This window comes from Sorghum bicolor, chromosome 1 (assembly GCF_000003195.3).
Source record: "Sorghum bicolor cultivar BTx623 chromosome 1, Sorghum_bicolor_NCBIv3, whole genome shotgun sequence".
Taxonomy (NCBI): Eukaryota; Viridiplantae; Streptophyta; class Magnoliopsida; order Poales; family Poaceae; genus Sorghum; species Sorghum bicolor.
In genome coordinates, this window is record NC_012870.2 from 13,967,209 (window position 1) to 13,991,996 (window position 24,788).

The 24,788-nt window shown below is 49.3% G+C and overlaps 3 protein-coding genes across 9 annotated transcripts; 2 read left to right on the forward strand and 1 right to left on the reverse strand.

Annotated features, from left to right (window-relative positions):
- On the forward strand, positions 677–3,830 carry LOC8062513 (protein OSB1, mitochondrial). 2 transcript variants are annotated; one of them, XM_021455297.1, is made up of 4 exons: positions 677–1,339; positions 2,481–2,619; positions 3,098–3,191; positions 3,323–3,481. In XM_021455297.1, the coding sequence occupies exons 1-4, from the start codon at positions 969–971 to the stop codon at positions 3,343–3,345; spliced, it is 627 nt and encodes a 208-aa protein (XP_021310972.1). In that variant the 5' UTR covers positions 677–968; the 3' UTR covers positions 3,346–3,481. The 2 variants fall into 2 exon arrangements, with proteins under 2 accessions (XP_021310972.1, XP_021310967.1); XM_021455292.1 differs by having other exon boundaries at positions 693–1,339; positions 3,273–3,830.
- On the reverse strand, positions 3,873–19,920 carry LOC8064497 (protein tas). Its single transcript, XM_002466776.2, has 9 exons — positions 19,542–19,920; positions 18,856–19,072; positions 18,679–18,774; positions 18,493–18,576; positions 6,749–6,909; positions 6,062–6,179; positions 5,195–5,330; positions 4,470–4,645; positions 3,873–4,380 (listed from the first exon to the last, which is right to left on the reverse strand). Exons 2-9 carry the CDS (start codon positions 19,048–19,050, stop codon positions 4,141–4,143), a joined length of 1,206 nt encoding a protein of 401 aa, XP_002466821.1. The 5' UTR covers positions 19,051–19,072; positions 19,542–19,920; the 3' UTR covers positions 3,873–4,140.
- Positions 19,789–23,408, forward strand: LOC8062514. Of its 6 annotated transcripts, XM_021455272.1 has the most exons (4): positions 19,789–20,857; positions 21,602–21,778; positions 22,760–22,808; positions 22,891–23,024. In XM_021455272.1, the coding sequence occupies exons 1-3, from the start codon at positions 19,850–19,852 to the stop codon at positions 22,790–22,792; spliced, it is 1,218 nt and encodes a 405-aa protein (XP_021310947.1). In that variant the 5' UTR covers positions 19,789–19,849; the 3' UTR covers positions 22,793–22,808; positions 22,891–23,024. The 6 variants fall into 6 exon arrangements, with proteins under 6 accessions (XP_021310947.1, XP_021310938.1, XP_002464234.1 ...); XM_021455263.1 differs by lacking the exon at positions 22,760–22,808 and having other exon boundaries at positions 21,602–21,827; positions 22,937–23,408; XM_002464189.2 differs by lacking the exon at positions 22,760–22,808 and having other exon boundaries at positions 22,891–23,408.

Genomic DNA, 24,788 nt, shown 5'->3' on the forward strand with positions numbered 1-24,788 from the left:
ACAAAACTCAAAACTAGAAATTTATCAAGATCTATAATTTATATACACAAAGTGTCTTTACCTTAACACTGTACAACAAAGATATGATTTTATAAGACAACAAGCTCTGGCACATAATTAATATGTTTTTGAAACTTTATATTATTTTGTAAGCATCTTAACGATCTACAAAACTCAAAATAGAAAGTTGTTTATCTAACATCATACAACAAAGATATGATTTTTCTAGATGACAAATCCTGCTACACGATAAGATATGATTTTTCTAGGCGACTGGGTTTTACTTTATAATTAAGATTAAGACATTTATATTACTGAGTGCCTAACACTCTCAGGTTTGTAATTTGCTTGCTGTTTTAGACTAACTTTACTGGGGGTTTGTTTGGTTCCCTTTACTAAATTTTAGTTATCTAAACTTTAATTATTTTACTAGATAAACTTCCAAACATATTGACTAAACAAACTGAAATAATTTAGTCTCATTGGTCACTTAAGAGTATCTAAAATAGTTTTAACTAGTTAAAATTTATCAAGAGAAATCAAACGATATCCTATACATCTAATAAAACTTTAAATATAAAAATATATTAAATGTAAGAAACATAGCAGCTCCATTCTTGTATTACATTTTCTTTTCTATGTTTTTTAAGACAACAAGCAAATGTATTACATTGTTGTATCTTCTACAGTACATTTTACATTTGCTTGCTCTTTTCTACTGTTTTTATTAAGATACAACAATCCTCTCCATGGGTCCCACCTCGGGCCCCTCCCCGTCGCGTTTCCGTAGTTCCTGTCCGCGAGCCGTGCTTCCTGGCCTGCTGTCCGCCGCCGCCGCCGCGGCGCCCCCGTCCGCCGACCACCACGCCGCCATCCGCGACAACCAAAGCCGGACCCAGTGAAATTGACAGCCCATCTCGTGTGTCAGACACCAAACCAAAGCAACAGAGAGCCCAAGACATAGTAGGATGCTGCGGCGCCTCGTCGGCGGAACCGCCGCCGTGCGTTCGCCGACGGCGGCGGCGTTCCGTCGTCTGCTTCACAACGGCGGAGGAGTTGGCGGATGTAGCTCGGGGGAGCCGGAGAGCGTGGCGTACCGCATGTCGATGCTGCGGCGCCCCTCTTCCGTCAGGAAGAAGGGGCTCACCTGGAACTCGTGCAGCCTCATCGGTCGCCTCGACGCATCGGTGAGGCCGTTCGACGGTAGCTCCGATGAACACCCCAGGGCGTACACCTTCCTCCGCGTCACCCCCTCGTCGCCCGCGGCCTCCTCGAGCTCGTCCAACCTCTCCGTCGCCTCCTCGTCGCCTGCGCCCTCCTCGAGCTCGTCCAAGTTAACGTTGAGTCCCTCGCTACCGTTGCCCCCCCCCCCCCCCCCCCCAGCCAACGCTCGTGTTATTTCCTCTCTCGTTTGCTGCAGAGTTTTTCTTTGTTCTCGTCTCCTAGAAATTGGATGCATTCTCCTGTCCTTCTTTTCTGTAGTATATATGATGTGGATTTTGCTTTGCAATATATTGTTCCCGTATTTGCTCCGGCGCAAGTATGGTTTAATCACTATGTAGAGTTAATATGCTTCAGTTAAAATATTAATCCCTTCCTTTTGTCCTAGTGAATAGAAGAAACAAGTTAATTGCATATTTTTATCTTGTGTAAAACTTGTGTTCTAAAGCCCTATGAGAAACAAAGGGACTAGCATAAGACAAGTGAGCACAGTTCTAACAAAATCAGTAGGAACTTTCTGTTATGCCATTTACTCCATCCTAGTAATAACCCATCTTCCCTGCTTCAGTGGAGCAAACATTTAGCTGAAGGTCTGCCATCTTGGTATAAAGTAATTTGTTGCATCATGAATAGCTTGGGCTATTTGGCACCAAACAAAGTCAAAGTCATACTTCCAAATTGTTGCGCATCCAAATTTGTAAACCTTATGTTTGACTAAGGCTAAATCTTCTCATGCTTAGTGTGAAAGAATCAACTTGGATTGTTTATTTCAAAATTTGGCTTTAATGGAATGCTATGAATGTTGCTGAACAAAATGGTTTTAGTTTGTTGGGTTGCTAATATGACTATCACAATGAATAAATTGAAATAAGAAAAGCCAATCTACCAATAGACAATGTATCCATCAGACAAAGAAAGCACTATTTTCCAGAAAATAGCATAAGTAAACTCATTTTCATGATATCCAGGAACAAATCAGGAGCTCCACAATGTATGCCTGATTTAACAATAGTTCTTTTCCTTTTGTTTTTCCTACTACCAGCTAACTACATATGTTCTTGTTCAACTGTTATTATGATTTGGAGTTGGACTGAATGAAAGTTAGGTTGTATAACTATGCTTACAGTATGAAGAACTTGAGCAAGGTTATCCAACAATAGATTTATTTATATGTTCTTGTTGAAGTAACTTTATTGTGGTTTCAGTTAAATGAAACTGAGATTCTATCGTTATGCTTACGATATAAAAAACTTGAACAGAGTGACACTGGAGTTGAAAGGTGAGCTGGCAAATGTTAGCCTAAAGCATCTGAAGCGCAATGACCTTGTTTATGTATCTGGTCGTCTGGGCTCTTATCATAAAGTCAGTCCAAGTGGTGAACGGTATATTTTCTATAAGGTCCGATAGCTGTAACTATTTTTATTATTTTCTTTACCATTCTGAATATATGCTTGTCTGTTAAAAAACAACTGTACAATTAGTGGCTCCGTAAGTCTGTAGTAGTACCACCTACCCATGTGCTGTGTCAGTAGATCTTGTGTCTTGTAAATTGTAATATACATCTAACTGATGCACACTTTGATGGTGAGATTTGGACATGTGATCATATATGCATCTAGTACTGATGCAACCTTTGAGCAGATGTGGACTTGTGTTCATATAAATTCCTACCTTTGGTATATAAATTCATCTCAATGTCTTAATACCGCAATGTTGTAGACAGTGTTTTTTCTTTTTTTTTCAAATTGGATATTAGTGAACATAAGTACGTGCACCATATTTACCTATTCAAATTTGCTTTGTGATATTAGCTTTGTTAATTTTTTCAGTGCACTATTGCTTTCATACATTTTTAATTGGGACCATCATGTTACAGATTTTTGTCAGTGAACTGAACTATGTTCTTGATCAAAATAAGCCTCAGAATGACTCAGACTCAACAAGTCCACCATCAATGCCATCTGTCACCCGTAAGTTTTGCCCATTTACTTGTACAATTTTGCAGTTGTAGCTATTCGTCTCTTATTAGCCCCCTTTGTTTACATTGTCAGCTCAAATGCAAAAAGAGAATGAGTGTATAGGCCGGCTTCGCTTGTGGCAGGTCTTCTTTGCCAACCCTTATGAATGGTGGGACAACCGACAATCCAAACCATGGCCCACCTACGCTGATTTCAAGCACAAGGACACTCGTGAGAAAATATGGCTTCGTCCAGACGACCCTCCCTGGGTACGAAAGCAGCTTGAATTACATGACCTGGAAGTAGCAGAGAATGGTCACAGGGGCAACAGTCGACTGTTAAAAAGTCAAAATTGGAAAGCCCAAGATTTTGACTACTCTGATGATGAAGCACAGCATTGTGCGGAAGCATGAATAGGACACATGACATTGTCTGCCAAGAATGAAGAATTCAACTGGTCATTTGGGTGGGTGGGGGTGCACTTTTTAATTTGTCCAGTGATCTTACTCAATTGTATAGATGGTATGTTTGGTAGGATGTGACTTCGCTAATTATTGGAACTGCAAGGTTATTGTGTACTTTGTAACTTTATTTGTACGTATGGCAAGGTGCACTGAGTATTATTACCATATATAGAGAGTATTCGTTTAATCTGTCCACTGGAGACCTGCCAATGTCTACTAACAGAGTATAAAAGAATGTCTTCTTTTGGATTCACTTTATAATTGTATGAAGTGTAAAACCTACATTCTACTTATACAACAAAAGGAAAAAAAAACAATTCTGCTGGTATTATCTGTAGAGCCAATGGAAGATCAAAGCAATAATTGTATCAGCATGAAAAAAAAATGGTATGATCATAAGTTGTAATATGTTTGCTGGGTCTATGTTTTGTCTGAGGATTGCTGTTTCTCTTTGTCAAAATGGCAAGTGAACACCTAGAGGAATGGTGAATGAACACCTAGAGGATTGCCGGATCTTTATATCTCTTGAAAAGATCCTCAATGCCGTCAAGAACTTCTTGTGGTAGGGGCCGTGGAGTGCTGGTAAACGCGTCGATGTTCTCCTTCAACTGGTCCATGGTGGTTGCTCCAATGATGGAGCTAGCAGTGAATGGACGGTCACGCACAAAGCCAAGGGCAAGCTGGACTGGAGTTAGCCCATGCTTCTTGGCAAGCTTTACATATTCTAATGTTGCTTCCTGCCATAAAAAAATAATCAAAGTAAACTAGAATGCATACGAACACAACAGTTAGGGCAAAAACAAATTTGTTATAGTATATATCATACTTTAGCCAAAGAAGCATTGTAGCGTGCCATGTATCCAGGGAAGAGATTTAGCCTACTCTTTGAGATGTCAGTGTTAACATCAAGATACTTCCCAGTGAGAACCCCACCAGCCAATGGGGAGTACGCAAGCAGTCCAACATTGCAGTTATTCGGGTGGCAAACTTCAACAAGATCAACTGTGATGAAACAAAATATGGTTAAAAGTCAGTTGTTGGTTGCATTGAGTATAGACAAGAGAGACTGCAAATCACATTATACGAAAAGCATGAAGCAAAAAAATATGTTACCAAACAAATCACTACCCAATAGCAAAAAGTCCATATTTCCTCTTTTCAGCAACACCTCATAATAAGAAGAAAAATGACACTACCCCAGCTAGTTTATTTTTTTGATAAGGAGGTATAAAACCTCTGCTTTTTAGAAAGCAATGCCCCAGCTAGTTTATACTCCAGTTTCTATTAAATACATTGTCACCATTAGCACAAACCTTCATTTCCATTTTTAGCAACACCTTGTATGGAGAAACTAGAAAATCTCATGAAAGATATTAGCAAGAAAAGATGTATATCAGCAATTTAATATTTGTTTGTTAAGAGGAAACTGGCCTTTCTAATTGTATGAGAAATCAAAGGGAATTCTCAAAATTCTGGTACAATTTCAGAAATGAGGGCATTACTAAGAGAGTTCCTATGAATGAAATGGATGGACTGAATCAATGTTTTCACCTTCAAAGCGGCATCTCACAAGTAGACTATAACTGTTCTGGATGCTCACGATCTTTGGAAGGCCTTGAGTCTTTGCAGCATGTACAAACTCCATTACTCCATATGAGGTCTCATTCGAAACACCGAGATAGCGAACCTAAAGTAGAGATAACATTAGACAATGGTTAACAACTTGATATTCTTGTTGATTGTCTTCTGAATGAGCTGTCAGCACTGAGACAAAAGTTTTAACTACTCGATGTGCCTCTCCTTTCACAAGAGTTGCATGCTGATAAGCTACTTTTTTCCTGTAAAAAAATACTTACATGGCTGTTACCAGATGCATAGTATATGTAACATTTTAAAACAGATAGTACCAGCACATGTTGTAACTTGTAAATTGCATCCACATCAAGATCAGATATGTAATTATCAGAGATCCAATTCAGGGGAGAGGGCTTGGCTGGACAAGGGCCCCAGCCGAGTAGAGAGCAGGGGGCGCCCATGGTGGTCAGGTGGAGGCTGCTGATGCAATGGTAGAGGGGGAGGCAGAGGGGAAAATTCCCTCACGCTGCTTGACCATTCGTTGATAACTCCCTCCATATATTAGAGGGGAAAGACTTGACCCCTAATACAACTACTAATAGATTGATTCTTATGAATAGAATCCAATATTCCAATCTGATTGCAACTCAAAAAGTAAACCTAAACCTATGAGGCCATGACAGCTGGGCGATTCTTTAAATCCATTATTTCCTTAACCTGCCACTTTGGATTTTCCTTTCTTATGTTGACCAACCATGATAGCAACTGTGCAATGTTATATGTTTTCCCATGCCATCAAAAATGATTTTGCTCGTATAAGAATACTAATAATAGAAATCTCACCTTTCCTTCATCAATCAGCTCCTGGAAAGCCTTCAATTGTTCCTCAAAAGGGATGCTTGGCCTCCATTTTGTTGGATTATAACTAAATTCACCAAATAGTGCCACATATCTATCTGGCCTGGACACATGAAGAAAAACTTTGGAACCACGAATGTTTATTTGATTCAGTTCAATTGCAAATACATATATATCAATCTAACAGAAAAAGCTCTGATCCAAAAAGTTTACATGGGCAGTTAAAGAACTCACAGAACTGCACCCAAAGAAAGCGGGTGTAAAAGGCAAAAGAAACAACTACTTCAAACTGACTGAGTGGGTGAAACGAAATGAACTGAAATAGTGAAATTTACTTGGTTAAGTATCCCATATGTTGTAACCTATATTTTATTACAAGAAACACAGATGGAACTCCAAGAAGAGTCCAGTTAATATATTCATTCATATTTTCTCCCTATTACTCAGTGATATAAGAACCTGCTGAACCTTATATGAAGCATATAATAGAAAAGGCATATTGACTTCCCCGATCAATACATTCACCAGTTTCCTTAAAAATTGACATAATTCTGTACAAGAAAAAAAACATACTTTACATGTATGTTGGTAAAATACTAAAAACAGAAAAGTGAACCTAATATTTTTTTTGCCAGGCATACAGCCATACAGGTGAATCAAGCTAACACTGACCAGTGTATCTGAAGCAAATCAATGTAATCTGTAGACAAGCGTTTAAGGCTCTTTTCAACACTTTCTTTGATATTGGCAGCATCAACACGCACCACTTCTGCGTTGTCACGAAGAAATGCAGATCGCTCTGAATAACCAGCAACTTTTGTGGCCAAAATTATCTAAAATGCAAGGGAAAAAAGGCAAGACCCATCTTACAGTCAGACATTGAACATGACATAGTGGGAAACTTAGGAATTGTGCATTAAAAGGACTGATAGGTGTTATTACTTATTAGTAAAAGCTATGCTTCTAAACATTTAACACTGGCATCAATTTGAGGGATGAAAGCAAGCATATTGTGTAAGAATCATTGCTCATGCAAAAATAAAGATTTAATAATCATGCGGATTAGTAATAAGAAGTTCATAGTAGAAAACATTTTTGCTCAGCTGCCCTGTGGGGGCTTTGGAAACTGAGAAATTGCCTATGCTTTCAGGGTACAAAGTGGAAGAGTGGTCAGGTGCTGTTACTGAAGGTGTCAAGGGCCTGGTGATCTAGGGTAGCTGGCCCTCGACTACGTAGCTCGTAGTCTCGTGCCGTGTTAGCGCTAGCACTTCTGAGATTATACCGGTGATGTACTGGTGGCCTAGGCTTGAAGGCTCGGCGACCTGTTGGCGGCGCCGTGCTCGGCGCCTAGGGTTTTAGCTGTAAGACAATGGCTGTCGAGGGGTAGGAGACGAGGGCTGGGCGCCCAAGGGAGATACAAGTATCTCAATCCCAGGCTGAATCCTTCTCATTAACAGAGTCCAATACTTATACAAGCAATCCTAACAAACTCATGCTGATTTAACCAAATAAAGATAATACTAAATATAAATAGATCCTAACATATAGGATTCTATAACTAACTAAACTCCTAAACCGACCAGGCTTACAGGAGGCAGGATCAGCCACGACTCCTGCGCCTGTACTGCTTGCCGACCATAACATCACTCCCCGCCTCGACAAACAGCTCGTCCTCAAGCTGGAAATCCGGGAAGCGTTGCTTGAAATCCTCCACCGGCTCCCAAGTTGCTTCGGATGGATCGAGCCCAGTCCACTGGACCAGGACAACCCAGATGCCACGACGCAACTGAGCCCGAAGAACGCGTGCAGGCTGGAGTAGTAGACGCCCATGTCGAAGAGGTGGCAGAGATGGCGACGATGTCGGCGGAGTACCACGGAAAGGCTTCAGAACGCCCACATGGAAAACATCATGGATGCGAGCACCCTCAGGTAGACGAAGGCGATATGCCACTTCGCCTATGCGCTCCAGTACCTGGAAAGGGCCTGCATACCGAGGACCGAGCTTACCACGTGACCCTGGCACCAAGGATTGAGCCGGCCGATGAAGAATGCGCAGGAGTACCCAATCATCAACCTGGAACTCGAGTGCACGATGCTTGCTGTTGTAGTGGCGGCGAGCATATTCCTGGGCTTGAAGAAGACGTGCACGAACATCCTGCAGAAACTCATCCCGGTCCCGGAGCAATGTGTCCACTGTTTCTGTAGTAGCCGTCCCTGCTGTGTAGGGCACGATGGCTGGAGGCGGGCGCCCAAACACAACTTCAAACGGAGTAGTTTTGAGAGCCGAGTGATAAGACGTATTGTAGCAATACTCAGCCCAAGGCAGCCAGTCCACCCACGCCCGAGGACGATCCCCAGTGAGACAACGCAGGTACATCGCAATAGTCTTATTGACAATCTCCGATTGTCCATCTGTTTGGGGATGAAATGCAGTACTCATGCGCAGCTTGACGCCAGCCAGCTTGAACAGATCTCTCCAAACATGTCCCGTAAACACCGGATCGCGATCACTCACGATGGAATTTGGAAACCCATGAAGGCGTACAACAGCTTCGAAGAAGGCTTTGGCCACAGATGCAGCCGTGTATGGGTGACTGAGCGCGATGAAATGGGCGTGCTTGGAGAAACGATCCACCACCGTCAAAATGACGCTCTTGCCATGCACGCGAGGGAGGCCTTCGATGAAGTCCATAGCAATGTCCGACCAGATCTGAGAAGGAACTTCCAGCGGCTGCAGTAGGCCGGCGGGATGCAGCGATTCCGTCTTGTTGCGTTGACAGGTGACACAGGAACGAACATAATCCTGCACCAACTGGCGGTCATGATCGATGACAAAGTGTTGGCGCAGTCGCTGCAAGGTTTTCTGGATGCCGCCATGACCCCCAGCGTGAGCCAATTCCAGTATAACGGGCACCAGTGATGATGACGATGGCACAAAAACCTGGGCGCCGCGCAGGACCAATCCATCCACCACGCGCCATGGGTCGCCACGATCTTGAACGACCCTGTCACGGAAAGTACGCAAGGCCGAGTCTTCCTGGAACTCCCGGCGCAGGGTGTTGTAGAGTTCAAACGAAGGTCCACTAAGCACTGCAATAGTGGCATCCCCTGCTGATGGAGACAGTTCGTCGCCGCGGCGAGAGAGAGCATCCGCCACCACGTTAAGCCGGCCCGGGTGGAACTCGACGCTGAAATCATAGCCGAACAATTTGCTGACCCATTGGTGCTGTGGCACTGTTGAAAGGCGCTGATCCAGGAGGAATTTGAGGGCGTAGTGGTCTGTACGGACTGTGAAGTGGCGGCCCCAAACATACGGCCTCCAGTGGCGAACTGCGTGCACAAGGCCGATGAGTTCACGCTCATACGCGGCCAACTTGAGATGACGGGCAGCAAAGGGTCTGCTGAAGAACACGATAGCTCCTTCGCCCTGGTGCAGCACCGCGCCGAAGCCTGATCCAGAAGCATCACAATCGATCAGGAAGGGTTTGTCAAAATTGGGCAGCTGTAACACCGGCGCCATTGAGAGGGCTTGCTTGAGTGCTGCAAATGCCGCAGACGCCTCTTCTGTCCACATAAAACCATCCCGCTTGAGGAGCTTAGTGAGGGGTGAAGCAATAGCAGCATAGCCCTGAATGAACCGACGATAATAGCCGGCGAGGCCGAGGAAACCGCGCAGGCCGCGAACTGAGCGGGGCTGGGGCCATGAAGTGACTGCGTCCACCTTCTCCTGATCCATGGCAACCCCTGTAGAAGAAATCACATGCCCGAGGTATGCTACTGTCGGCTGAGCAAAGGAACACTTGGTACGTTTGAGCCGTAATTGATGAGACCGGAGGGCCAGGAGTACTGCATGTAGGTGCTGGAGATGAGCAGACCAGGATGGGCTGTAAATTAAGATATCGTCGAAGAATACCAGGACAGACTTCCGCAGGAACGGGCGCAGCACTGTGTTCATCAAGTGCTGGAACGTGGCTGGGGCGTTGGTAAGCCCGAATGGCATCACCAGGAACTCAAAGTGGCCCTCATGTGTCCTGAATGTCGTCTTCTCAATGTCTGCAGCATGCATACGGACTTGATGATACCCTGACCGAAGGTCCAGCTTAGTGAAAAATTTCGCTCCTTGCAACTCATCCAATAACTCTTCGACGACGGGGATGGGGAATTTATCCTTGACGGTCTGCTGATTCAGCGCCCGATAATCCACGCAAAAGCGCCAGGTGCCATCATGTTTCTTCACCAACAGCACTGGGGCGGAAAAAGCCGACGTACTGGGCCGGATGACGCCCTGCTGGAGCATAGCAGCGCACTGGGTCTCAAGTTCGTCCTTCTGTAATTGTGGATAGCGGTATGGGCGGACCGCTATCGGAGCTGTGTTCGGCAGGAGGTGGATCCTGTGGTCACACGCGCGCGCCGGCGGCAGACCTTGAGGTTCGGCGAAGATATCCTCAAAGGAATCCAGCAGCCTGTCCAGCAGTGGTGCGTCGGAGTGGACTGCATGGAGCCGAGTAGACGGGACATCCCACCGCGTGGACCCGATGCCGCGCCAGAACACCCGCTGCCCGCCGCGTGTGAACGCCATGCACAAATCGTCGAAGTCCCAAAGGATCGGACCCAGACCGCGGAGAAACGAGACGCCCAGCACCATGTCCCAGCGATCCAGGGGAATTGTGTAACAGTCCACGGCGAAGGCTTCATTAGCAATGCGGATTCCTACGTCGCGCGCCAGGCCGCGACACTCGACGCGGTCACCGTTGGCCACGGTAACCCCAGTGCCGGGGCAAGGTGCGAACTGAATGCCCACTCGTTGGGCCACAGCGCCGCTTATGAAGTTATGAGTAGAGCCGGAGTCGATGAGGGCGACGCACTGCTCGCTGCCCACCTGCACATAAATCTGCATGGTGTCTTCCATGCGAATGCCTGCAATGGCCGCCAAGGAGATGGTGGGTGTGGTGGACGCCTCTGTTGCTGCTGGTGCCTCATCATCGGATTCCGGGGGCTCTTCCACGATGTAGTCGGCTGCTTCGAGGAAGAACAGACGCGCGCACTTATGGCCTTGGACGTAAGGCTCATCGCAGTTGTAACACAACCCCTGCTTGCGGCGATCAGCCATCTCTGCCGGGGTCAGATAGCGGAAGGGCCGTGTTGTGTTCTGTGCTGAAGACGCAGCTGAGGATGACGCAGTGGTTGACTGTCCCGACGGCGGGCGGCGCGCTGGGCGCGGAGGTGGTCCTGGCAATGCGAGCACCTTGGGAGCATTGCGACGCTCATACGCCCGTGCCAACCGCATTGCGCGATGGAGGTCTTGTGGTTCGTGAAGTTCAACGTCCACACGAATGTGTTCAGGAAGGCCTCCAGTGAACAATTGCGCCTGTTGGAGGGGATCCAGGCGTCCTGCATGGGCTAGACGCGCCTGGAACGCAGACATGTAGGTGTCGACGTTGTTTGTAAATGGCAGACGGGCAAGATCGGCGAGGTGGTTGGTGGAGAGGGCCGGTCCAAAGCGCTGCTGGCACAGCAAGCGGAACGCCGGCCAGGCAGGGCGACCATGGTCGCGCTCCAAGATGAAGTACCATTGTTGGGCATCGCCTGTCATATGAAAGGAGGCGAGCCAGACCTTATCTGCTTCCCTTGTTAGCTGGCCGCGAAAGAACGATTCGCAGCGATTCAGCCACCCGAGAGGATCCTCCTTGCCATCATAGAGGGGGAAAGACAGCTTGTGGAATTTTGGCACACCATGGCTCTCACTGTCTCCCTCAATCTGGTGGGAACTCTGAGGTTGCCGTGGAGCTTCGTGCACCGTCGTGGATGACGAATAGATAGGACCATGCAGGATGGACGACAGTGTTGGCACGGGGGACGGCGAGTGGGGGAAGGGGATCTGATGGATCGGCAAGCCCGGCATCGCTGGTGCGCCGATAGAGACGGTTGACGTTGTTGCTGCGGAGTCGGAGAGGCCCTGGGTAGTCGTGGGCAGCAGTGGAGCCGAGAGCGCTGGTGCAGACAGGATCTCGGAGCCCGTCGGCGGCTGCGCAGGGATCCCGCCATAGCCCGGCATCCCGTATGGTAGTAGCAGAGGGGACGAGTACGACAGGGCCGGTTGCAGCGGCTGCCTCGTGCCACCCTCCACGGCCGTCAATCGCATGCAGACTTCAGCCATCTGGCGCTGCATGCCTTGGAACAGAAGAGTCATCTGTTGCTGCCCCGCAGCTAGGGACGCCAAAGCTTCAGAGAGGGAAGGTTGTGCAGGAGGCCCGGTGGTGGACGTCGGGGCTGATGGAGGAACGGAGAACGCTGGGGCACCCAGCGATGAAACCGGCGGCGTTGGAGAGCCGCTGGTGGCTGCAGCGCCGGCGGCGGAGGTCCCAGATGCCATGAACACTGATACCAGATTGTTAGCGCTAGCACTTCTGAGATTATACCGGTGATGTACTGGTGGCCTAGGCTTGAAGGCTCGGCGACCTGTTGGCGGCGCCGTGCTCGGCGCCTAGGGTTTTAGCTGTAAGACAATGGCTGTCGAGGGGTAGGAGACGAGGGCTGGGCGCCCAAGGGAGATACAAGTATCTCAATCCCAGGCTGAATCCTTCTCATTAACAGAGTCCAATACTTATACAAGCAATCCTAACAAACTCATGCTGATTTAACCAAATAAAGATAATACTAAATATAAATAGATCCTAACATATAGGATTCTATAACTAACTAAACTCCTAAACCGACCAGGCTTACAGGAGGCAGGATCAGCCACGACTCCTGCGCCTGTACTGCTTGCCGACCATAACATGCCGTGTCTTCCAGAACGGAGGTTATGCCCCTCACGAGCCCTGGGCTTGAGACGTTGGAGAGAGGATGAGAGAATAATAGATTGATCTTGCTTAAATCCTTTAACAATCCGAGTACAAGGCTATATAGGCCCTTCGGCTAACTGAATTAGGAAACAAACTAACAACTCCTAATTCTAAGGCCTAATCTAACTGAATTAGGAAACAAACTAACAACTCCTAATTCTAAGGCCTAATCTTAGCCACTAGCGTCGGCCCTACCTGTTGCTCCCGCGGTGATCGCGGTCGGCGCGTCGCGTACGCGGGCTGCGGCCCGACGGACATCGCGCGCCCTTCGGCTCCTGGAGTAGACGGTGCCCCACATGACATCTCTCCCCTCCTCGCGAAGCAGCTCGTCCTCGAGCTGAAAGTGAGGGAACCGCTCGCGGAAAGCCTCCAGGTCCTCCCAGGTGGCGGACTCCGGCGGTTCGCCCTGCCAATGGACGAGCAGCTGACGGACGCCCCGAGCCACGCGAACCGGCTGTGGAGTGATGACGCCGTTGTGAATCGGCGGCAAGTCGGGTGGTGTCGACGGAGGCGTGCCGACGAATTTCTTCAAGACGCTGACGTGGAAGACGTCGTGGATGCGCGCCTGGGGAGGAAGGGCTAAGCGGACCGCGACGTCATTGATGAGCTCCTCGACGCGGTACGGCCCAATGTAGCGGGCGCGCAGCTTGCCCGCGTTGGCACCCGGCAGGGAGGACATGGTGCGCTGGCGAAGACGGAGCAGCGCCCAGTCCCCGACTTGATAAGACACTTGGCGATGGTGGCGGTCATACTGGTGCTTCTGCACTTGCTGCGCCTGCTCCAGGCGATAGCGGACGTCGTCAATGAAGGCGGCGCGCTCCTCCATGTCGCGAGCCAGGGCGGCCACGCGAGTGTCCCCAGGCTCATAAGAGCGGAGGGTGGGCGGGTCGCGCCCGTAGACCACGCGGAACGGCGTCTCCCGGAGTGAAGTCTGGTAGGCCGTATTGTAGACGTACTCAGCCCAGGGCAGCCACCGCAGCCACTGTCGCGGACGATCGCCGGTGAAGCACCTGAGGTACATGATGATGACTCGGTTGGCGGCCTCCGTCTGTCCGTCGGACTGCGGGTGGAAGGCGGATGACATGTGCAGCTTGGTGCCCATCAGGCGCATCAGCTCGCGCCAAAACAGTGATGTGAAGACGGGGTCACGGTCGGAGACGATGGAACGCGGCATGCCGTGGAGGCGGACGATATCGTTGAAGAACGCCTGGGCCACGGTCTCCGCTGTGTACGGGTGCGCCAGTGGAAGGAAGTGGCAGTACTTGCTGAAGCGGTCGACGACGGAGAGGATGACCGACTTGCCGTTCACCCGCGGGAGCGCCTCCACGAAGTCGAGACCGATATCGGCCCAGACTGCGGTAGGGACTGGCAGCGGCAGTAGGAGTCCCGCGGGCTGAAGATGCTCCGCCTTGTAGCGTTGGCATGTGAGGCACGCCCGCACGAAGTCCTGCACACACCGACGCATATTGGGAAAGTGCAAGTCACGACGGAGGCGGTGAAGCGTGCGTTGAACTCCCTCGTGGCCATCGTCATGGATGGCGGCCACGATTTCCTGCAGCAGTGGCGACGAAGGCGGAATGTACAGCCGCCCGGCGAAGGTGATCATGCCGTCGGTGAGCGCCCACGGCGCTGTCCTGGTGCCTGCCGCGAGCTCGTCATGCACGGCGACCAGGGCCAGATCTGTAGACTGGGCGTGGCGGAGACGGCTGATGAAGTCGAACCGCGGCCCCGAGATCGCGAGGAGGGTACCCGCCACTGTCTCCTCGGTGTCCCGACGCGACAAGGCATCCGCCACCGTGTTCGCTGCGCCGGGCTTGTACTCGACGGCGAAGTCGAAGCCGAGCAACTTGCCGACCCAGTGATGCTGTGGAATCGTGGCGAGCCGTTGGTCGAGGAGGTACTTGAGGCTGTAGTGATCTGTCTTGACGACGAACCGGCGCCCCCAGAGGTACGGTCGCCAGTGGCGAACGGCGAGCACGAGGCCGATCAACTCGCGCTCGTACACCGCCAGGGAGCGATGTCGCGGCGCCACCGGGCGACTGAAGAATGCGATCGGGTGGCCCTCCTGGATGAGTACCGCCCCGAACCCGTAGGTGGAGGCATCGCACTCGACGGTGAAGGGCTTGGCGAAGTCCGGAAGAGCCAGAACCGGTGCCGAGGTCACGGCCCCTTTGAGGGCGAGGAAGGCCGCCGCGGCGTCGTCGTTCCAGGAGAACCCTTCCTTCTTTAGGAGGGCCGTCAGGGGGGCTGCGACGGCGCCGAAGTCGCGGACGAACTTCCGGTAGTAGCCGGCGAGGCCTAGGAAGCCACGCACCGCGCGCGGCGAGCAGGGCTGCGGCCACTCATGAATGGCTTGGACCTTCGCGGGATCCATGGCCACACCGGAAGCCGAGATGATGTGGCCGAGGTAGCCGACGGAGTCCACGCCGAACGAGCACTTGGACCGCTTGACGAAGAGCCGGTGTTCGCGGAGGAGAGTCAGGACGACGCGGAGATGGCGCAGGTGATCGGCCCAGCTCCTGCTGAAAATGAGAATATCGTCGAAGAAAACAAGGACGAACCGGCGGAGGTGGGCGCGCAGGACATCGTTCATGAGCGCCTGGAAGGTGGCCGGGGCGTTGCACAGCCCAAACGGCATCACCAGGAACTCGTACAGGCCGTCGTGGGTGCGGAACGCCGTCTTGTGGATGTCCTCGGGCCGCATCCGCACCTGGTGGTACCCCGAGCGCAAGTCCAGCTTGGTGAAGAAGCACGCGCCGTGAAGCTCGTCGAGCAGCTCGTCGACGACGGGGATGGGGAACGCATCCTTGACAGTGAGGGCGTTCAGGGCGCGGTAGTCGACGCAGAAACGCCACGCGCCATCCGCCTTCTTGACGAGGAGGACGGGTGAAGAAAATGCCGAATCGCTGCGACGGACGATGCCCTGCTGCATCATGGCGGAGCACTGGCGCTCGAGCTCGTCCTTGTGCGCCGCCGGATAGCGGTAGGGTCGGACGGCCACCGGCGCCGTGCCCGGCTGGAGGTTGATGCGGTGGTCGCGGCTGCGAGGCGGAGGCAGGCCCGTCGGCTCGGCGAAGACGTCCTCGAACGTGGCCAGCAGCTCGTCGAGGAGGGATGGCGAGGCCGTGGTGGTGCAGACCGAACTGCCCAGGGGCTCGGCCACGGCACGCCACAGGACCCTCACGCCTTGGTGCTGGAAGGACATGGTGCGCGCAGTGAAGTCCCAGGTGACGGGGCCAAGGGTGCCCAGCCACTGAGCGCCGAGGACGACGTCGAACCCGGCGAGCGGCATAATGAAGAGGTCGGCCGCGAAGGAGGCACCCTGGATGGTGAAACCGGCCTGTGGCAGGACGCTGGGGCAGGTGACACGCTCCCCGTTGGCGACGACGGCCGAGAGGCGGGGTCGGGGAACGACCGGCAGCCCCGTGCGCTGCGCCGCCCGCTCGGAGATGAAGTTGTGGGACGACCCCGAGTCCAGGAGGGCGACGAGCGAGGCGGAGCCCACCACCACGCGAACGCGGAGGGTGTCGGAGAGGCGGACGCCGGCGACGGCGTGCAGGGAGTAGCAGGGCGCGTCGGTCGCCTCGTCGGTTGCCGCCTCGTCGTCGATCTCGACCCCGTCGACAAAGAAGATGCGCTTGCAGAACCTGTTGTGGCCACGCGTGTACGGTTCGTTGCAGTTGAAGCATAGGCCTTGTCGACGACGGTCCGCCATCTCCTCGGGTGAGAGACGTCGCTGGGGTCCCTCTGCACGACCTGGCTGGCCGGCCGGTGCGGGCGCGGGCAGGGCCAGCAGCGGCTGGGTGGCAGGGGGCGGAGGCCGTGGCGCGGCGCGCGGGAACGCCCGGGCAGCCGGCGGCGGAGGGCGATCAGCTTCCATCAATTCCACCTGGCGCGCCAAACTCATCGCCGCGGCAAGGGTGTCGGGGTTGTGGATGCGAACCGCGTGACTGAGCGGCGGCAGAAGACCTCCCGTGAAGAGCTGGACCCGCTGAGCCTGGTCCAGACGGCCCGCGCGCGGCAGGAGGGCCTGGAACCGCTCCGAGTACTCCTGGACCGTCCCTGTGCGACGGCATTCAAAGAGCTCGAACATGGGCGCTGCGCGGAGGGGCGGACCAAACCGCAGATGCAGAAGGTCCTTGAAGTTGCCCCACGTCGGCGCGCCCTCATCCTCCAAGAGTTGATCGTACCAAATCTGCGCGACGTCGTCCAGGTGGTATGCAGCCATGCGGACGCGTTCCTCCCCCATGGTGCGATGTTGGCGAAAGTATGCGTCACATTTGTTGGTGAACAGCAGTGGATCGGTCTTGCCGTCAAAGCGGGGAAAATCCCACTTCTTGGGCTTGGGGTGGAAGTCCGGACCACGGCCGCCGTCGTGGCGGCGATCGTCGCCCCCGCCTGATGACGACTCGGTTTTCTCCTTCATGGCAGCCATGTCGGACTCCATGGCATCCATCTTCGTGGTCATGGACTTGAGCATTGCCAGGACTTCGGCCAGGGTGGGCTCTGCCATCGGCGGAGATGTGTGGGCGGTGGAGTTGGCAGGAGACGTCGGAGCGGGTGGTGGGCTAGGGCTGGCAGTCAGCGGAGACGGCGGCGCGGCTGTGGTGGATGAAGAGGAGGATCGGCTGGATCGCGATACCAGGTTGTCAAGGGCCTGGTGATCTAGGGTAGCTGGCCCTCGACTACGTAGCTCGTAGTCTCGTGCCGTGTCTTCCAGAACGGAGGTTATGCCCCTCACGAGCCCTGGGCTTGAGACGTTGGAGAGAGGATGAGAGAATAATAGATTGATCTTGCTTAAATCCTTTAACAATCCGAGTACAAGGCTATATAGGCCCTTCGGCTAACTGAATTAGGAAACAAACTAACAACTCCTAATTCTAAGGCCTAATCTAACTGAATTAGGAAACAAACTAACAACTCCTAATTCTAAGGCCTAATCTTAGCCACTAGCGTCGGCCCCGCCTGTTGCTCCCGCGGTGATCGCGGTCGGCGCGTCGCGTACGCGGGCTGCGGCCCGACGGACATCGCGCGCCCTTCGGCTCCTGGAGTAGACGGTGCCCCACATGACAGAAGGTAACAGCTATGATCCAGAGTTGGTCTCTCCTTTGCCCTAAGGAGAAACAGGGGGAGTTCTTTGCTCGGCTGGACAGGCTGAAAGGCATCTCGTCAAGGCCCCTCTGGATTACCTACTAAACGAAGTGAGTAACAAGTGGGAAAGGCTCCTCGTTCAGTCGGCTCACAATTGGAGACGCTCTTCCTGAAGAAGCTGGGTACCTGTTGGTGGATGTTGCAAATTTGGAGCAGGCAGTCCGAGAGAAGAAATGGCTTAATCTGTCAATTGTTTGGCGATGCTTGGAAGATGTAATTTGAGTGGTGGTGTTCGCTGAATGTTCTGTCAGGATAGAGGTGTTTCTGCTTGCCTGGATCATGTATTGCAGTTTGGAGTTGCTGTGTGGAATGCTTAAACCATTCTTGGTCTTTTTTAATATGAAGGCCGTGGCTATGCCCTCAAACTCTAAAAAAAAGATTGAACAATCCAAAATATATTGTAACATCCATTTAGGTTACCTTGTCTCGTGGCTTTGATTGCATCCACCTGCCAATATAAAGATCAGTTCTCCCTTGAGTTTCCTTGTTGACTGGAACTGGGTACTAAAGGCCAAAAGAAAAAAAATGGAAAAGTATATCCCATCACTTAACTTGAAAACAGAGAGAGGGATAGTTTATAGAAGTAAGGAAGGAATCTGTACTGACAATTTCTGCTGTGTCTAGGATATTGATGCCTTGATCGAAAGAATAAGCGATAATATCATGTGCTTCCTTCTCTGTGTTTTGCTCGCCAAAAGTCATCTGGAAAGAAAAGGATTTACCTTGAGATGAAGAAAGCATTATTTGCAGCAAGAGGGTTTCAAGTTTCATAATCATGCATACCGTTCCAAGAGTGACCTCACTGATAAGGAGGTCTGAATCTCCAAGTTTCTGGTACTGCAGCTGTGTTTGCGCCACTGCCTTGACTTGGCTGTGAACTTTCCTCTTATGCAATCTTTGAGGATGACGAGCATGGAGCGCTGATAAGGTACCACCATGCGATGGAGGGGAGGTTACGGCGAACGACGGCATGGCCATTTGTTGCACACTGATGAAATTCCTGCTTGCACATCCCAGCATCAAGTAAATTTTGCGTCACAAATTCAGTATGCCTCCAGAAACTAGAATCCTAAAGAACATTCCCCAAGGAAGCCTAGCTAACATCATATATTTAAATAAACAAATGATTTCATGTAGTTAAATTCAGGCAATGCCGACAATATTAGCAGCAGGCATAAACATACAACGAAATGCAAGTGTTGAACCCCTGCCTCCTACCCCCCACCTATGGCAGCCACCAGCCAATACCCAGTGGAGGATTCGTACCATATTTGACACCAAAGATTATGAAACCAATGTCGAAAAAGCCCTCCTGTGCAGTTCTCTAATTGGACCGAAAACAAAACTCGGGACGAATTGCAGAACGAACAAATAAAAAAACATTGGACTGAGTCGATTGACGCCTATCTATTTTTCATCAGAAATAAAAAACCCAAGAGAACAGAGGAAGGGGAAGAGTAGAATAGTACCCGTTTCACGGCCTCCCGCCGAACCCAACCGGCGAACAGGAGAAGCGCGGCTAGCGAGATGGAATTGCTGGAGTAGAGGGAGGCGAGTGGAGGAGGCGCCGGCCGCGGCGATGCCTTTCCGAAGCCGACGAGGCGGATGAGGTGGCCAACCCGCCGCCACGGGGCACGCACGCACGTCGCTGATGGGTGGCCGATATGCAAACAGCCCAACACTGGTGGGTGGGTGCCGAAACGGCGGCCAGTCAAGGCCCAGCCCATCACTTGTTGCTTGCTGCTTGCGGTGGGGGTCCATCCCGTCCCCTCTCTCGATGGAGCTGGGCGGCGGCGGCGGCGACAGCGCCGCCATGAGCGCGAGGCTCTCCTCCGACGATGCCGCCGCCGCAGCTGCAGGCGAGGACCGGCTCAGCACACTCCCCGACGACGTCCTCGTCCTCATCCTCATCCTCCTCAAGCTCAGCACACCCGCGCCGCCGCCCAGACCAGCGTCCTCTCCCACCGCTGGCGCCGCATCTGGGCTTTCCGCTCTCCTCCCGGTGCTCCACTTCACTTCTCCCCCTGAGCCCCACCGGTTGCGCGACGCCCATGAGGTGCTCGTCCGCGCCCTCTTCGTCGGGGCCGACGGTGCCACCCCTGAGTCTCTGGCGGTCTGGCTCCCCGCCGCCGCGCGCCGCGTCTCCGGTGACCTAACCCTTTTCAGCAGTGGTCCCGTGAAAGACGAAGATGAGGAGCAGGCCGGGCAAAGAGGTGCCTTTGAGTTCCCCTGCTTTGAGAAGGCCACCTCGATCTCGCTCGACTTGGCTTTTCAGGGCCTCGCCGTGCCTCCCACCGGTGTCTTCACTCGGCTCACAGAGCTCCACCTGAGCCACGTCTGGTTCCACGGCCCAGGCGAGCTCGGCGACGCCGTGTCCTCGCGGCGGTGCCCGTGCTTGCAGAGTCTCACCGTTGACAACGCCCGGGGGCTGCGTGATCTCTCTATACATTCGGAATCTCTGCTCGTGATGGTGCTCAGGAACCTACGCAGCTTGTCTCAGCTCACAGTTGTGGTGCCGGCACTCAAGGAGTTAACTGTGGCATCTTGTTTTCTCGAGAGTCGGCCGGTCGCCAACATCTCGGGTCCTCATCTGGCGAATCTTGATTGGACTGATCAATATGACCCGAGCTCTGTCCACTTTGGCAAGATGGAACATCTCCGATGTCTGGGCACCAGCTTTTATCTTGTTTATCCGCATGGCGTCATTTACAATCACTCTTGTTTAACGCTCTTCCAGCGCTTTGAGGGCATCATCATCAAACCTCAAAAGCTGACGTATCCACCTGTGAGTGTTCTCACTTCTTTTTTTTCTCGAAAACGCAGGAGAGCGGCGCTTCATTATATTAAGAGAGTGTTCTCACTTCTATTATCTGGAACTATGCCATCGTAGTACCATACCATGCTAGTGTACCATCCAAGGTTTCTATGTGTCATGCTGACTAAGAATGGTCCTAGGCTACCACAGAGTTAAAGTTTGCTCAATGCCTATTTTTTTGTAAATAAAAACTTAACCCCTAAGGCTTGATTAGACATGTCAAAGCAAGTAAATAAAGTACTTCAGGCATATTACTTATGAGCCTTTGTTTAGTATAAAATAAGCTGACTTGTGATTGATTCATTGAACCAGATGGCTTACTTAATGTCTCATTTCCACTATTTTGACTTTTTGTCAAATTGTTTGGGTGATGGTGATAGAAGTAATCACATGTTTTGGTTTCTTAGGACCTCAGGTCCCTCCAACATTACTCGGCACACTCATTAGTTACTATTTTCCAATATAGCTTCAAGAAGCATGAGAGCCAAAGTATTTTCTGGAGAACAAGTAGTCCAGTCTTTTAAGCAGCTCACAATTGCCATGCTTTGAGTAAGAAACCCAGAATGGACTTGTTAGCTTATAATGACTGTTTCGTGCATGCTCACAAGTCAACAATGGTCAGCTAGCAACAATACTGAAACAGCTTTAGGTTTCATTCCCCTTCTGTCACAGATGAGTATGACCCCCTATATTTTCATTCCTTCGTAAATATAGGATATATGGAAATGCCAATACGAGATCGAAGACATGGCAGTGCTCCCTGACATTACATTTTTGCGCCTAGTGGTAATGACAAATGGACATGCCTTTGGGGCCAGCGCATTCCATGTTCTCAGATTGTCTACTGGTATAAGAAGGTTGATGCTGCTGTTATCTCCTACTCGCGCAGAGGTAAACCTATTCTTTGTTTGCCTAAGACTCTCTCCAGATACGGAAAAAGGTAGTGGTTTGTTCCCTAAAAGACATTTTTATCTATTAATTTATATATCAAAAGCCAAATTAAGTTAAACCATCATGCAACTATTTTTCACGGTAGATCAAGGCCTTGTTTAGTTCCCAGAAAATTTTGCAAAATTTTTCACATTCCCCGTCACATCGAATCTTTAGACGCATGCATGGAGTATTAAATATAGACGAAAATAAAAACTAATTGCACAGTTTGGTCGAAATTGACGAAACGAATCTTTTGAGCCTAGTTAGTCTATGATTGGACAATATTTGTCAAATACAAACGAAAGTGCTACAGTGTCGATTTTGCAAAAAATTTCGGAACTAAACAAGGCCCAATGCATGCTATTTTTATGAAAAAGCGTGTGTTTGTATTTAGTTAGACATGATCCGTAGAAGGGTGAAACACAACTCATTTTCTTACTGGAGTAAGTATTTAAGTTGCAGGGAAGTAATGGGGAAAAACCTGCATTTGCTGCTTTTTTTTTTTGTGTTGGGGGGTGGTGGTTGGTAGATGTATGATTTATTTGGTATTCTAATGATAGCACTTTACTCTGTAGATTTAGCTGTTGGTATACTATTTGGTCTGTAAATTGTTGCTCTCTTTCTAGTAATTGCTAGCCTGTTTGAAATATATATGGCTGTGAACCTTTGGTGAGTCGTTGGATGGCACTAAAGCAGATCAACATTGGTAATATGGCAGTGAACAGAAAGTTGAAGGAGTAATTGGCCTAAGTATTTATTATTTTTCTTTTAAAAAAAGAAAGATAAAAAAAGGTTCTGTTGGTCCATTCAGAACCTATGCACTAAGATTGATTCAAAATCTCCTTAATTCTAGGTGATTAATAGCATGTTGCTGTTACATAGAATTTTCTATGATTTTGTAAACAGAAATTATGCTCTTGTTTGCTATCTTTTCTCTAGGTAGAAAATTATATTGCTGCAACTAGTTACTAGGCTCAAAAGTGTTCAGGTATCTGACTATTTACTCTCTCCCCTTTTTATCATGCAATCACCAATTAATTTTATTAAGTTAATATACTTCCTGGTGTCAGGCCCAGACTATATTCTCATCCGATTGCATATGCCTTGAGCAAGTAGAGTGGAAAACGGAGGAGCTCTTGTTGAATCACCTTGAAGAAGTAGAAATCACTGGATGGAGAGGAACTGAACATGAAGTTGCTTTTGTGGAACGGCTTTTTGATTGGGGGACAAAGCTTAAAGAGATGACAGTAAATTTCCATCGTTCAATCTCTGAAGTCAATGCCAAGGAGCTGTACCAGGTATTTCGGAGCTTCTCTAGGCCAGGAGTATCCACGAAATTTTACCTATATCAGAAGCATAGGAAGGTGTTATATGCACCTGAGTACTAGCGCACCAGGTTGTCAATGTAGGCACTTCTTTGGTTTATATGTTTTCTTGTTATGAACCGTGTACTGTATGAGAGCATCGAAATGCTAGATCTTAAAAGAAAAGGTTGAGGTCCATTATATTTTGTATTTTGTTTATGGGAATTGAAGCCCTTTTTTTCACAAGCTGGAAGTGTATAAGAGCCAAATATAGGTACATTAAACTTCAGCGATTCATTTTACCTCCGTAAACAAGTTCATGGTATTCAGAACACGGATAATACTGCCCCATATAATAACCGTAAAAGTGCAAAATTGAGACGTTCTGTCCACAGCACGCATAAGCTATGCCTTCACAAAGCTCGACAGAAAAAAAATTGTGTCACAAAAATTGCACGGATTTCTCATACAAAAGCTCGTTATTCCTTCACAAAAAGAAACATCCTAGAGCAGAGAAACGCCATGGAAGAAGACCCTCCAAATTTGCATGTCTTGTACGCAGACAAAATTTTGTTATGACTGTGGAAGTGCAAAATTTGGCATGTTTTGTACCAGATGAGCCAAAGGCCTTGTTTAGTTTGCAAAAAATTCAGTTTTCGGCTACTGTAGCACTTTCGTTTTTATTTAACAAACATTGTCCAATCATGAATTAACTAGGTTCAAAAGATTCATCTCACAAATTACAGATAAACTGTACAATTAGTTTTTATTTTCATCTATATTTAATGCTCCATGCATACGATCAAAGATTCGATGTGACGGAGAATCTTGAAAACTTTTGCGAACTAAGGCCTTGTTTAGATACACCCAAAAACCCAAAACTTTATAAGATTCCCCATCACTTCGAATCTTGCGGTACATGCATGGAACATTAAATATAAATAAAAAAATAACTAATTACACAGTTTATTTGTAAATCACGAGATGAATCTTTTAAGCCTAGTTGCTCTATAATTGGATAATGTTTGTCAAATAAAAACAAAAGTGCTACAGTGTCAAAATCCAAAAAGTTTTTAGATCTAAACAAAGCCTAAACAAGGCCTTAGTGGTAACAGCAAAAAAAGTGATTACATGGGAATAGCAAAAGCAGGAGAGCCCTGTAGCTCATCCTTCCCTGCCAGGCCGTGGGCCATGGGCCTCCACCCTGTAGCCACGTCTTCCCCGGCCTCCGGTCCGCGACGGACAGGGATTCAGTGACTTGCCTTCACAAGTCACAATGTAACTTACCTCCTCCATCCATTCCTCCATGTCTTTATTTAGTTCCTAAAAAAATTTGTAAAATTTTAAATTTTTTAAACATTCTTCATTACATCAAATCTTACGGCACATATATAAAACATTAAATATATATACATAAAAAAATAACTAATTGCGTAATTTAAATCTTTTGAGCCTAATAAGTCTATGATTGAACTTATGTTTTATTGTGCTTTGATAAGCTGCTATATACATGTCCATCTGAATTATGGACCTGAATTATTGTCTTTTTTTTCTTTTTTTGAAACTATAAATTATGCTGCTATCTGCTATCTATGTTTGAAGAAAATATTATGATTAACTAGGCTCAAAAAATTTATCTCGCAAATTACAGACAAACTATGCAA

Excerpts from the sequence above, each read along its gene's own strand:
- LOC8062513 (XM_021455292.1), top strand. The coding sequence starts at position 969 with ATGCTGCGGCGCCTCGTCGGCGGAACCGCCGCCGTGCGTTCGCCGACG. Across the intron at positions 1,340-2,480 it reads TCGAGCTCGTCCAAGTTAAC|AGTGACACTGGAGTTGAAAG; the intron begins GTTGAGTCCCTC and ends AAACTTGAACAG. Across the intron at positions 3,192-3,272 it reads ATCAATGCCATCTGTCACCC|CTCAAATGCAAAAAGAGAAT; the intron begins GTAAGTTTTGCC and ends TTACATTGTCAG.
- LOC8064497 (XM_002466776.2), bottom strand. The coding sequence starts at position 19,050 with ATGGCCATGCCGTCGTTCGCCGTAACCTCCCCTCCATCGCATGGTGGT. Across the intron at positions 6,910-18,492 it reads AATCAAAGCCACGAGACAAG|ATAATTTTGGCCACAAAAGT; the intron begins GTAACCTAAATG and ends CTTGCATTTTAG. Across the intron at positions 4,646-5,194 it reads TGTGAGATGCCGCTTTGAAG|TTGATCTTGTTGAAGTTTGC; the intron begins GTGAAAACATTG and ends GTTTCATCACAG.
- LOC8062514 (XM_021455263.1), top strand. The coding sequence starts at position 19,850 with ATGGAGCTGGGCGGCGGCGGCGGCGACAGCGCCGCCATGAGCGCGAGG. Across the intron at positions 20,858-21,601 it reads AAAAGCTGACGTATCCACCT|GATATATGGAAATGCCAATA; the intron begins GTGAGTGTTCTC and ends TCGTAAATATAG. Across the intron at positions 21,828-22,936 it reads CTCTCCAGATACGGAAAAAG|AGTGGAAAACGGAGGAGCTC; the intron begins GTAGTGGTTTGT and ends TTGAGCAAGTAG.